General features: G+C 42.6%; 1 protein-coding gene across 4 annotated transcripts in view; it reads right to left on the minus strand.

Moving 5' to 3' along the window:
* LOC103384091 (adenylate cyclase 9) overlaps nt 1-14,552 on the minus strand; it is a 26,881-nt gene extending 12,329 nt beyond the window's left edge. The window contains exons 1-2 of one of the 4 annotated variants that reach the window (XM_025058529.1): nt 12,384-14,552; nt 10,168-12,051 (exon numbers count right to left, since the gene is read on the minus strand). In XM_025058529.1, the coding sequence (XP_024914297.1) occupies nt 10,168-12,046 (1,879 nt within the window). In that variant the 5' untranslated portion in view covers nt 12,047-12,051; nt 12,384-14,552. The remainder of the gene's footprint in view (nt 1-10,167; nt 12,052-12,383) is intronic. The other 3 variants (XM_025058530.1, XM_025058528.1, XM_025058531.1) reach the window with 3 other exon arrangements.
* Between the last annotated feature and the right edge of the window lie 154 nt (nt 14,553-14,706).

Genomic DNA, 14,706 nt, shown 5'->3' on the forward strand with positions numbered 1-14,706 from the left:
GCGTGACCCTTTAGAGCATAGGTGTCAAACTCAGGCCCGCGGGCCAAATCTGGCCGCTGGTGTGGTTATATTTGGCCAGTGAGATCAAATCAAATGTGTATTAAAGCTGGCCTGCCACTATATAGCCACTATAAACTGGTGGGATTTGTAGTATTAGTAATGTATGCAGGATATTATTTTTGTTTTGTTTTGTTTTTTTTAAAGTAAAAAAATTTACTTTAAAAAAGGAACTCAAAAGGCTACAAGTCCTTCTTAACCAATCCATGGGAGATGGTGACGTAACCAGGAAACACTGCAGGTCAAGGATGTCGTAAACTGAGGGCCTCCTGTACTGAACACCCAGTCTGTGTTTCCCCATTCTGAAGGTGTATTAATGATGCTAAATGTATTCAGTAGGCTACTATGAAATAGTGCTGCTAATACACTGTGTGGACATCAGAGATACTGAAAAGCAATGCAGAAGATAAACACTGAACACACAGCCAGCGTGGCCCTGTCCCAGTAGTCCTTCTGGATAAGATGCAGGATCCTAGTGAGTTGGAGACAGGAGATAACAACAGCAGAGAGACAGGGGAAACTGGGAGTACTTTGAAGGTCAATAAGTTTAGCATGCCTGACATAACCCACATTCCTCGTCGACTTCCATTTCAGCCTTCTCGCTGCATCAATCGTCCCCTCGATCTCTTAACTCTACATCAGGCCTCAGGGTGTACGGGGGAGAGTGTCATCTTCTGATATTTTGGGAGAATTCAACCTTAGGTGTGTGAAAGAAAAAATCTATTGTTGCTGGATACAATCTTTCATGGTAATTCTAACTCGGGGGGATAGCAACACTTTTCCACTGAGCCGTAGTCATGCATGAATGAGCGCGTTATGTGCCTTTGCATACTGACAGTCACGAGGCTGTCCTAGGACATCACTCCATAAAAGATACCATATGTTTCAGTGAGGCCCAGTGATTTTTAATGATTTATAAAGACAAGTTGGTAGAAAGAACACAGGTCAGCTTATAGTAGTAGTTGTACTTCTACGACTCCAACTACTACTAATGTGACTAACAGTACTGCTGCTTCTGCTGCACCAGAACTAAACCTCTTGTCTATGATGTCGTTGATGGTGCTGTTCAGAAACCACTGTTACCAGTTTTAAAACAGCACCTGCTGATCTCCATAGTACAATAATACAGTCAGGGTGAGCGCTGATGATGAAGTGTGTTCAAGCTGCTAAGTCTCAGAGGTGAACTCCCATCTATTACTGCGTACGTTTCTTTTGTCAGACTTCCGTGAGTTAGTAATTTTGAATAATAATTAATTATAATCCAACTGGAACGCAGCTCAGCGCAAACACAGAACAGCAATTTAAAACTAAACCTACCGTCTTACCTGTTTTTCACCAACTGCAGCCAACCTACTGCACCTACCATTGAACAACACGACAGACGCTCAACACTGGATTATTCTTTGCTTTGTTTTGTTACGTTTTGACCTTCTGTTTTCTACCCTGCCCGTTCCTAACTTCCTGACCTCACTCCACCACACTCGACTGACTCTTTCCAGAATCCTGTCTTCGGCTCCTGCGACCACCTAGTGAATCCTTCGTTGTCACGTCATCATTCCCTCAGCCTGTCAGCTGAATATGCCACCTCTGCACAAAGTATGTGGCGGTACTCCCTAAGAACGTTTATCTGTTGGCAGCTTTGTGCAGAGTGCTACTCTACTGTGTGATGGCAGGCGGGTGGGAATTCCCACAGGAGTGGTCTCTGCCAATTCTCAAAATTCTACAGCATCTGTCTTAATCTTAATCTACCTGGTTGGCCTAACTGTTTTACAAGTTTTAGTTCTATTTGGTTTTGGTTTGTTTATTACACTAGAAGAGTTGAGCTTTTTAACCATGTTTTTAGTCTCTAATTGTGCCAAAAATAGCTTTACAAGTATAAAGAAACATGAAGAAAGGAGGTAGAAATGTGTAACAGAAAATACATTAAAAATATATTTTTTATAGTTTTTTTATATGGTCCTTTTTGGAGTCAGGACTGGGCTTAAAAAAGAGCATCAACCAAGACTTGGTTTTTACAAGCAAGGTTAGGTGTCAGCTAGACAACAACACTGTCACTAGTACAAAATAGCAAAGTATTTAGCCCCTGATAGCAGCTGATGATACTGTGAAAAGAGTCAAAGGGCCGGGAGTGAGTGACCTTTGACTAGTTGATACGAGGCTTGAACAAAGCATGGCCTGCTCTTCAGCTCTTACCAATCAACTCTATTCTTGAACACACATTAAGTGGAACAATAGCACAGATTTAAATACTCACACACAAAAACAGCCGTCCGTGCGTCAAGGTGGACTCTATAAACCAGGGGTCAGCAACTATATTTATCAGAGAGCCAAAATGTTTTTCTGGTCAGACATCTAATCAAAGATCAAAAATAGTCATAAATGACAGCACAGTTATTTAAGTCTTAGTTGTTGATTTTTCAGTTACTTTAATAGTGGGGACCACACAATATTTTCTCTTTGATACTCACAATATTGGAATCCAGTTGTCGGCTAAATTCGGCCCCGCGGGCCAACAGTTGATATTAAATGCTATACACTAGCTGACATTGCAGTAAATGCACAGCTGGAAGAGTCAACTGCAGACTTTGCAGTTACTGAATAACACAACTGACTGCAATACAGAATGTACTAAGAGACCTTTGACCTCCACCCCCGTGGTCTCACAGACGGCTGAGTTATCACACTGAAAAGCTGGACATAGAAATAATGTCAAACGTTCCATAGATAAGAGTTACGGAGACCAAACTTTCTCTAGTCAAGCCTCTCACATTCTTCATTTTCATCAGTCAGAAAATAAACAACCACAGCACTAAATATAGAAGGCTGCATGTTTTTTTTTCTTTTTCACAGACCTTCCTGCATTGCCCTCTCCTCATCTATCTCTAACCTTCATCATGAACCTCTTCTCATTGTTCCTTCCAATCTTCCATACGTCTATTCCAACATTTCCTGCAGCTGGCCCTTCATACTATCTGTGCTGTGTCCTCTTCATCTTTCTCCTACTTCCACCCAGCCACTACCCTCTGGTTTTCTCTCTGGTCAGTGGTGGGTCTTGACGAAAGGGCCTCATGCGAAGGCACAAGACTCCATATTTGGACAAGCTGATGGAGCTCAGGGATGAGGCTCTCACACGATCCTCCTTTGAGTAACCTCTCATTCCTCTCTCCCATCCTTCCACCCCCTTCCTCTCTCTTGTGCCCTCCTTGGAGTCTTGCTCCCTCCATTTCCTTCTCCACAATAGCAACTATAAGCAGTGGAGCGTCTGTTCGTGTATTTGACAAGTTTATCGAGTCAAAAATATGCGTTTTGTCACATCAAATTCAGAGTAAATCTAGATGTGAGTCTCCAGTAAATTAGTGTAACGCATTAACAAAGCATTTACACCGTGTTGAAATTCAAAGTGGAAAACAACACGTTAAAATAAGGACAGAAAAACAACCATGGAGACACTACTCTACAGTATCTGGGAGGAATCACAGAACACACACAGAGACAGACACGGGTCTGACCCCTGCAAAAGACAGAATCACATCCTGGACCAGTAAGAACACATCCCAGTGACTTCAGGGTAAAAGGACTGTCCAACTGGACTGTCTGATTATATGAAACTTCAAATATATATTTGTCTAAAAATTAGCATAGGCTAGCTACTGATCATGTTAGCATTTATCTGACGTATTGTAATCTGGTGGACCCAGATGTTAATGACACATTTCCTTTAACAACTCAAAGCCCTGTATAAACATACAGTACAAGTCACATTTCATGCATCATCATGCATGTGATATAAGTTATAAGATGTATTAGAAGTACTTCTCTCTGTTAGGACTTTCCTTCTCTGGATCATTCTTGGACGAAATGTGTTATTTGCCATCATATACGGCATAAGATTAAAGTTTTAATACTGTGTTTTGTTTCTTTACTGTGAATCAATATCACACTTCATCTTAGTCTAGCCTTATTTAGCCTCACACAATTCAAATTAATGGAAGAATATCATTTTATTAGAATGAAAAGGAAATCAAATCAAACTCCAAATGGTTTCTCTGTCTTTCTTTCTTTCTTTCTGTCTGTCTGTCTCACTCTCTCTTTTTCTCCCTCTTGCTCTGTGTATGTGTGTCATACACATTAGAGTTTTGACCGAAGTAGTGACGCACGCCAACTATCACTGCGTCAGTGTCATAAACACACACGCCACAGCTGTTCACAAGGCATTTTACAGTCTCACTACATGGATTCTCCGGCTTTCTGTTGGTCTGCCACACAACGGCCGTCCAGCGGGAATGACCAACGTGGATCTGACAGCACAGTGAAGTCCGCTGCCAAATGACACGGCTCCGTGTTAAATGCATGATCATGACTGACTGCATATGAAGAAATGTGTAAGTGCTACAATCCATTGGTTCCAGGGTTAGGGTCCACTACTCTAAACACAAAAATACAAGACAAGTCAAAGACTTCTGAGACATTATACATTATAATTGTCTAATTATAACAAAGTTATGTTAGATCTCTAAGGAATACGTATGGGAATTGATAATAAAATGTTCTAGTTCTTTTATCATTTTGATACCCGGATCCCATCACTACTCAGGAGTCTCCAGTGTATTTACTACTCTCCAAAAAGAATGATTTTGAAACCAGAGCAAACATCAGATTTTAAATTGAAATGTTAAAATAATCTAGATCCATCTGATTTCTTCTTTACCCAAATTTGAATAAACATAAACTAAACTCAAACATCAGTCCTTAGATGAGGCACTGAAGCTTTTTGTAACAATAAAAAAATAAAAACGTTAAAAACGATATCACTCAGAATTATAGAATAAAATCTCTGATGAAAACAGGGCTGCTAGAAGTTTTTCTTACTGTACGTGTGTCATGGCAGGAAATACTTGTTGAACAGGGAGTTTTCTGCTTTGATATTATTTTTGGTATTTTAGTCTTTTTTTAAACACTAACAATTTTATCACTAACCTTTAGCTTATCATTACAAAACCAAGCCACCCTGCACATGCACGCCTCAACACTGACACCTGCTTTACTACATGACACTGTGGGAAGAACTAGGTGTTACTGTATGACTTGAATACCTAATACTTCTTCCAGCTTCTCTTTTGTTCTCCTCTTTCCTCAAATATCACACTTCTCAGATTACACTGACCACAAGGATAAGGTGATATGGAGTTTCCCGCCAAGGAAATGTGTACAAAATGTACTTTTGAACATCTTAAAATGTACAGCCATTGTAATGCATAATAATTAGCTAATTATCAGGTAATCAAGGAGAGCACGGTCAGCTGTTGTTCAGTTTTACAGCTACTACTTTGGCAGCACTGCAGTTATTAAGTAACAAAAAGAGAAGAAAATATTATTTTTAAAAAAGTCACTAAACTTGTTACCTGTTCATCACACAGCGTGCATTTGTGCATGAGGGAACTGGTCGACTCACACCAGTCACTCAACTCTATCAAGTCCAAGATCAAGGACCATTTCCGACAATTTGTCTGCAAGCTATAGAAGCTACAGTATATACGTACATGCAATGTCCATCAATGGCCTGAGACAGCATGTGCACACGTCTCCAATCAGACTAAAGCAGGGCTGGGCATGCTTATCAACTCAGAACACACACAGTTGACTCAACACATTCTTATGCAACAGGAATGACAAACTTGTATTGAAACATGTGGGGTGGTTGAGATGTGACGGCAGGGTTAACGTTCCACCAAATCAAGCAGACATGGATGTGCAGGGACAACAGGAGGGATTATTAATAAGAAGTGAAGAGGTTTATACAGCAGAAAAGGAGACAAGAAGTTATGCCAGAACTGGGGAGCTTTTCATTTGTTGCACTGTCAAACATACAGTCTTCATACAATGTGGTAAAAAAAAAAAAATATATATATATATATATATATATACAGTATACGTATATATATGTATACATACATATATATGTATATATAGATATATAATGCAGGGAAAAAAGTTACCAAAAAATAACACTAAAAGAGACTAAATTAAAGAATTTGAATTAAATTAAAGATGTTTGGTGAATAACTTGGACAACGTGTTTGTCCGCTTTGCTCACTGACTAGTTCCAATGTGAACTAGTTGGGAAGTTTTAACACCATACAACCGAATGATGGGAAAGGTCTTCAATGATAAAGTTTCTGGTTTGAGTCCACCAGCAAGGTCTTCAATGATAAAGTTTCTGGTTCGAGTCCACCAGCTTAGTTACCAATGAGGTGCTTGGCACCGTCCCCACACACTGCTCCCCGGGAGCTTAAAGCTGCCCACTGTTCACTTTGGTGATGGGTTAAAAGCAGAGGTCACATTTCGTTCCGTAGCTCGTCAACATCGTAACTGAGGACACCCTGTGTACAGAACCAACCATTCACATTCAAAATCCTACATATGCTCACTTCAGAGTGTCCACCTAACCAGAGGTCGATCCACTGAACCATGCTCTCGCTGTGCAAATTGTAAAAGCAATATTAAAAAAAAAACAAAAAACTGTGATGTTATTTCTCGGGTTCATTTAATGAATGATAAAAGGCTAGAACGTCAACACATCAGTTAACACTGAACTTAATATATATGGGGCTGCTTGAAATCAAGTTATTGCTTCTACAATGATCAGTATAACTGCCAGCCACACTGACAAATTGTCGCCGCTATTTAGACAATAGACAGACAAATCTTAACACACACACAGTTTTATGATATTTGTCATAACATTATGCAAATACAGCCTGTAAAGCTCTCGGTGATAAATCATTCTGTGGTTGATGCACAAAGCCACGTCTGTAGTTCAGATCTGCTATGACTGTCAGTGTCTCAATGAATGAGATTCAGGTATTCCAACACTCCATGACCAAAAATGAAAAGGAAGAGAACATGTTATGAACTAGGTATCTGTCAGTGACTAATTCTAGACAGTATTTTTCATAAATATTTGTCTAGTAATGATTCAGGTAGCTGAAGTAGCTAAAGAGGCTAACAGAGGGCAGAGCTGTTCTGCTGTTTAACAGATGCTTCAATGGTAGTATAACAACCAGCACGGAAGCACGGACGCCATGGCGCAATTTAGCAAAGTAGGGACCTGTTTGTACAAAGACGTACAGGAAGTATCACAAACTGACAAAGAAAACATTTAGCCACAACTTCAACCAGCTCAGAATGTTACTGGACAGAGTTCACCAAAGGTGTTTACACTGATGGATAACATCTCCAAACTCAACCACTTCTCCAAACTTAAAACCCGCTGCTAGTAGCCAACAATCTGCTAGAACCATCCAGGTTTCAAATCCAACATTTTTTCGGTGCAGAGTTTTGATCTGTGATGAATCAGCAAAAAAAAACCAACAAAAAAACCCAACAAGTTTATCAATTAGCTTCAACCCTTCATTAATGGAAGGTTTTAGGGAAAAATGTATCAACAATATGAATGTCCCCTGTTCAAGTGTTTACACTGAACTGCTGGTCAGAATGTTACTTCTTACTTCCCTTTCCAAACAGTTTGATAAAATAGAAATATTAAAAAGAATAGTAGTTACTTTTGTCTTTCTTTGTATTTTCTATGTATATTTTTACCCAGAGGGATTGAGGAACTAACTGTTCTCTCATAGCTCCAAACTAGATCTCACTTCCTTAGATAAAGCATGGAAATATTAGGCCGAATCTTGTATTTTATTTTCATTTTTATGTTTTAACCCTTTCACTTTTGTTTCTTGCATGAAGAGCAAAAGTGTGATTTCAAAGCTACAGACAAAGTAAAAACAACTTTTTGTATTTGTTTTCTTTTAATAAAGTGTGATTTCAAAGCTACAGACAACTTTTTGTATTTGTTTTCTTTTATGGGAGTCAGGTTAAAATATTTGGGAAGCAGTAGACATCAGAGTAAAATCACATTGTTCCACCTCACTCACGTGTCGGGGATCAGATGTGTGTTATTGTTAGGCTTTTAAGCAGCTTACACAACTCATATTTAAAAGGGTGTAACGTTCTTTAAAGCTTTTCGTCATCATAATTTCCCCCGTTTTGACACAAATCTGAGTTCCTACCTTCATATGCCTACATAATTCTACATTTATCACTGAAGCTGTGACGCCTCGTCTGCATTTGAATGTTTGCCATGATGTTTGCCTCTGCATCATCCCCTACAATCCATGCATTCATTCAACCAGAGGATATCAGCAGCTGAAAAACTGTTTTTTGAAGAAGACATTTACAAATATTTTTGCACTGTTAAATGTTGAAAACATTTTTAGCAGACTCTTTGAATCTGCTGCAAGAGCTGCAGTATCTAAAAGCTGTGTCAGACCACAGACAGTGTTGCACAACAGGCAGTAAATGCGATAACAACAAAAGAAGGATGAAAAGCACAGAGAGAGACGTGGAGTGTGAAAGGTAAAGAACCAGAGGTCAGCCAGAGTAACAAGGGGAACTGAAATAAAAACTAAAGAAAACAATCTTTAAAACATTCCACTCATGGTATTACCCAGCAAATGAGACAACTGAGAATATCTCTCTGAGTTAGAGTGAAATTAAATATATCTTTTTACTATTTTATAGTTCAGATGTGGAAAAACAGCAGCAGACAGAAAGAGGACGATGAGAGGAAGCCAAAAGTCATTTCACTGTACCACAAGGGCCAATAAGTGGACAAAGGTGATTGGTTATTAGAAGAAAGCCACAGTCATCCTCTGAAAGGCTACAGTGACACTAAGAGACAGCATTGTCTGCTCCTCGTGTCCAGTGTTTGTCATGGTTTACTTGACACAATATACGTCCTTAAAGTGTCTCAGTTACTGTATCCAGGTCACGGTGTCCTTCTCTTTAACACAATTACCCTACATTTGAAGGCCTGTAATAATAACAGCTGACAACAGTTCAATCACAAGGCATTTCTTACTGTAATCCAGATTATTGGGTCTAGAATTTAGCATTTAGCTCAGTGTTTCTTTTTTTCTGGGGACACATATTTTAAAATACACAAACCTTCACGACCCAAGTCGACCCATATTATTAGTAAACTCCTGGGAAACATGATGTGAGATGACCCAAAAAAATAGAAAATCTCTTGCGACCCACCTGAGGGTCACGCCCCAGTCTTTGGGAAACAATGCTTTAGATCAGTGGTTCTCCAACTTTTTATACTCAGTACCACCTGAGAAAACACTGATCTCTCTGAGTACCACCATGATGACCAACATTAGAATACAGCAGCAGAGGCCTTCACTGTTAGCTTCCACCACAGGAGAGATGTTTAGAAATGTTTAGAAAGACGTTTATGTTTAAATGTTGTATTAATTGTGCTTGGTATGTTTCAGATTTATTCAATTGAAAATGTAAATATGAATTTTCCTTGCGAAGCCAGTCAGATAAAAATAAATGTGTTTCTGTCATCACCTGACTGCTATACATACAGTATAAGAAGACAGAAAAAAGAAACTCTCTCACAGTGAAAAAGACTTCTCTGAAAAATTGGTTTAAATGGAGGTGGTGAATACTGATGTATGAGATGACACATGTTGGTTTATTTTTAGATGGGCATACTTCAGGATGAGATAGTAGCAATTAATATTTACTGGCTGCTACAGAAAGTTGAACCAGATCCAGTTGATTTGAATCCAAACACATCTCTTTTCCTGTTGCGCTAATCTCTTGATCTTGTAGCCTGATCGCCTGCTTCTGTTGGTAAACAGTTTTAACAGGACCGGCTGGTTGGTTAACATATTTGTGTGTTGTCTCGGCATGTCATGACCCCGTGTAACTCTGATGACCATTTAGATCACAGATAGTCACGATAAGGTCTGAATAAACTCTCTACTAAAATATGCTTATTTGGATTTATTATATTTTTCGTTTGTTTGTATTAAACACTTGTATGTTAAATTCTTGAAGATAATAATATATTACATTGTAATATACTGTGTTATGGCCTATGGTGCCATGTGAAGGTATTTTCTATTTTGTATCAGTATATGATTTGAATTATATATTATATATATATAATTACATATGTCTTTTAAGCTGAGAAAAAAGTTAGCTTCCACTGTGTCTTTAATATTTAATAATTACCAGTCAAACATGAGCGCTTACCTTTGAGCTTCTCCACCGCACTGTGCCCGGCTCTTTCGGCCACACGCCCATCTTCAGACTGGTAACGGTCATCCAGGAAGCGAAAGGTGGCTTCTGACAGGTGGACCTTGCCTGCGACACCCAGCTGCTCCATCAGGTTGGCCAGGTTGACGTCGTTTGACCACACGTCAAACTTGAAGCGTTTAATTCCAAGGATACCACAGAGGACAGTTCCAGTATGAACACCGACGCGCATGCTGACCGTCTCACACGTCTCCTGGCAGAACTGTTCGATGGCCTGAATCATCCCCAGGCCCATCTCTACGCAGCAGTGTGCATGGTCCGGCCTGGGCTCGGGGCAGCCGGCTACGCAGTAGTAGCAGTCTCCCAGAGTGCTTATCTTTTCACAAAAAGTAAGTTCACAGAGCCGGTCAAAACGTCCAAACAGGTCATTGAGAAGGCCCACCAAAGCTGGCGCAGATTTATTTGCCGACATTTTGGTGAAACCCACGATGTCTGCGAAGAGGATGCTCACTGGCTCCATGCGTTTCATATTGAAGGGCCTGAATATTATCTGTCCTTTGGGGATGGAGGTCTTCTTGCGTTTGTGGTTGTTGTGGGAGTGATTTTTGGGGCTGGTGGAACTCTGGGTTTGTGAAGCTCCACAGCTTCCCACTCCGCCAACTGAGACAGCCGAGGCAGAGCAAGCACCGGAGGAATAGCGCTTGCCAGAGTTCTCATTGCAGCCCTCATCATCTCCTTGCTTCATCAGTTCATCTGCAACTCGCCGCGGCATGACTGAGTGAATCATTCGCTCCTTCAAGGCCTTCTCCACCCCCAAGTCTTTGCCATGCATAATGGCTTGGCCCACTTTGAGGAAAGTACTGCGGGAACGAACCTCTGACATGATAAAAATATGGATGCCGATGACATGGGCACACAAGTGGAGCAGAGCTTTGGCCGGAGCCAGCCAGCGGAGTGTGTGCCCTCCCCAATCAGGGCTGGAACCGGTCAGGTCCGTGTGCCATCTGGCTGTGTTTGAATTGTTTTGAAGCAATGGTAGCCATCCTAATGCCTCGAATAATATCGAGTAGAGAAGTCCAAGCATCACTGAGGCGTACAAACGCACATGTAGGACACTGTACAACAGAAGAAGAACCTCCATGCACAGGGAGAATGTGCCAACAGGGGAAATGCAGTGAGTTGTAGATTTTCCTAGTTCATCTGTGGAGTGATATGAGGTATTCCCGTCACTGGTCCACTCCAGCTCCGTATAACCAGCAGTTTGTACTTGTGGGGCTAATGTAATGGCAAAGGTGACTGCAATTAGGAGTAAGGAGGCCTGATTGAACATCCATGTGTAAGGCTGGGTAAAAGTAAACAAAAAGAGGAGCACTAACAGGGTCAAAAAGGAGACCGTGGGAGCCAGGAAGGTCAACGGGTCACAACGTTCACTGTTGACCCCAAAATAGACCCCCCAGAGTACGGTTGCCACTGCAAGGTAGAAGAGCACATAGCGGAACCGGCGCTGTGTCTGAGGAAAGCACCTCTCTTGACATGCTTCCTCCAGGATGGAGGAGTCAAATTTGGGGTCCCAGCACTGGGCAGCTGAGCGTTCAAACAGGGGCGGTGCCTTTCTGTGCTCCCTCAAGGTGGAGGTCCCCACCGGTCTGGACTCAGCTGAGCTGCCGCTGGATGAGATGCTGTATTTATGGGGGGCTGGGTCGCCCCCCGCTCCACTCATGGCAGCCTTCAGCGGCTCATGTTGACGCACGTGTGGCGCACTGTTGGCGATTCTCACGGTCACAGCGCCGTCGCCGCTGGAGTCACAGCTGACTTCAGTGCCACGCATAAGAGGACGTCGCTGCTGCTGCTGCTGCTGCTGCTGCGACGAAGCCATGTTGACTGACGTGTGGCAAAAAAAAAAAAAAAAGAAAGGCAGGATTTGAGTATGAAAAATTAAAATCTACAATATTGACGTTTGCATAGGCGTCGCGCGCAGCACAACCAGCGAGAGGAGGAGAGGTGACAGTGACAGGCAGACAGTTAGAGGGCGGGGGGCGGGGAGGGGGGGCAGCAACGGCGTCTGCTTAAGTTGTCACTCTGCATGAACGGTACGCATCACAGACAAGTGTCCTCTACGCACACAACAACCTGGACTGTCACTCACACGACGGACACCGTTCTACTTTCTTGAGCAGCTCATTATCCGTGCCCGGGTTCGCGTCACTACTCACGTTACATGTATCCTTCACCCAAGAGTTAGAGCCCGGCTTTGTCCTCGCTCCTCAGCCCCCTGAATTGAACATCCTTCTCGGAAAAGCGCTGGTCAGTGATGCAACCAGGGGGTTAAACCGCCATCAATTCTGCCTCTGACGTTACATGACTGGAAATGACTTCTGCTGGATGTGCGCAGTGTTTAGACGGGTCTGCCATCACACAGGCAGCTTCAGGGAAAAGTCTGTTGCTGTCTTCATTCCGGAATAAAGTTACAAGTGAGGAGATGGGAGGAGGAAAACATGGCAGCTAAATGTCATGGCTGCATTGAATGAACAGTTAGTGTCAACAGTGAGTGGCTCCAGAAGTTCCTCTGTCACCGTTCTCTCCACGACTAACCGTGGGTTCCGCCGTCGGTCCTGTTGTTAGAAATGCCCCAGTGTGGAGTGGGCAGGAACAGCTGGTAGTGGTCAGACACAAATACGGGGAAGGAAAGTATGAAATCATCCACCGTTCAACGGTTAAAGTTATGGTGGAAAGAAAACATTTAAAAAAAAGTAGCTACATACAGTGGTGGTCGTTTCTACATGCAGCCAGGTATAACTGTGGGGTAAAAAGGGAAATGTGGGTGGTTTGAAATTTAGATCAATTCATCTCCTCAACTCCCTGTATTTCACCTAAAGGAGTTCTTTAATGGTTTACACTTCTTGCATTATAAATCCACCAGGCCTTTGCAAAATATTGCAAACGGGATTATTCTGGAGCCCTGTCCGGTCCAGGAACGGCACCAGGAGAGGCCTGACAGCCAGGCCTGTTCCCACTGATCCGGCCCCGTCCTTTCCTGAACTGCCTCTCCGGGTCTCCACCGTTTATTCCCCTCCTGCCTTCCAAAGAGGGGGTCGGGGAGGGCTGTGCGCTATTAGGAGACGCGTAGTCCGAAAACAGAAGCGCACAGATACCATCCGCTGCCCCAAGTTTAGCCCACGTTTGCCCGTGTTGGGAGTGTCTGCAACTTGTTGCGCGCAGTTGGCAAACCATAGGCTGCAGCTATGAGGAACAGCCTCGGTCGGAATAGGTTGCTCTATAAATAGTGATGATCAAAACTCTTGCAATAACAACAGCAGCAGCAGCGTGTAACTCCTGAATGTCTTTTCAACTCTGTCTGGAATAACAGGAGCGATTGACACACACACACACACACACGTATACACACAACCAGGTCGTAAAGCGCACGCAAAACGTCAGCGATAAAAAAGATCCCCCTCTTGTTTCCAAAAGCTCCTTAACTTTTTTTCCCAGGCCGTATTTCCTGCGTTTGGAGTGAGACCCAGTTAGAAGTCTGTGGTTATTTGGAGCAGAGGCTGGATTTCCTGCCCTCGCATTCCCTCAGAGCAAAGAAGAAGAAAATCTCCAGAGCAACGCAGGAAACCCCCATTGATTTTTCTCCTGGGTGTTAAAAGGCACCTCCTTAACAGCGACGACCACTTTTGACGAGTCTCCCCAGGTCTGGATGGCTCCAGTTTTCGCAGGCATGCATGTTTCCAACCAACACAACACTGTGCGCACTGGCTGTGGTGCGTCCTCTTCCGTCCGCCTCTGGTTGCCACCCTTTCCCCCCTCACACGGCGTCTCTCTGAAGGCTTTGGCAGCGAAATTAAAAGCAGAGCTGCAGCCGGAGTTTGCGAGAGCTTTGGCATCTGCTTCGGGCGAACTCCACCTCCTGTAGCCGCCACCGTGTTCGCGGACACGGGCTCGGAAATCCTCCCCCAGCTGTTGTGGTGGAGCGGGGTTGGTTTGACCAAAAGTGTCAAGCACACTGTAAACCCAAGAATCGGGGTTTCCGGTGAGTTGTCTGTAGAAAGGAGTTCTGAGAGTATCAAAGTACATTTAAAAATACTTTGTTTTCTGCTTTGGTGTGATACGTAGGTAGAGTTACTCTCAGAAAACTACCCAGACCTGTGATTGGTAGATTATTGATTAAATCTAAAATCCAGGGTTCTGTGCGACAGTGTAGTGGTCTGTGTTGAGCTTTTATGTTTTTGATGCATCACTAGTTTCTAGAAGAGCTGGGAATGTAAATGTGATTGGTTGCTTCTCTCCATGTACAGCCTTTTAATAAGGTGGGAACATGTGAAGCATATATTCTGTAGTTGGACCCAGGACCCCCCCCCCCCCCCGCCCCCTTCCAGTGAAGCTGCAAAAATCCAGGGACAATTAAGTCAATTTAAGTCAAAAAGTAAGTGATTATTGTAAGTGTGTTTTATTATTTCTCAGTAGCAGTCAGTGGAGACGTGAGGTTTCCTACAACTCTATGACAGTAAGTTAAAACAAAAGTTGAAAGAC

The sequence above is a fragment of the Cynoglossus semilaevis genome, chromosome 9 (assembly GCF_000523025.1).
Source record: "Cynoglossus semilaevis isolate Cse_v1.0 chromosome 9, Cse_v1.0, whole genome shotgun sequence".
Taxonomy (NCBI): Eukaryota; Metazoa; Chordata; class Actinopteri; order Pleuronectiformes; family Cynoglossidae; genus Cynoglossus; species Cynoglossus semilaevis.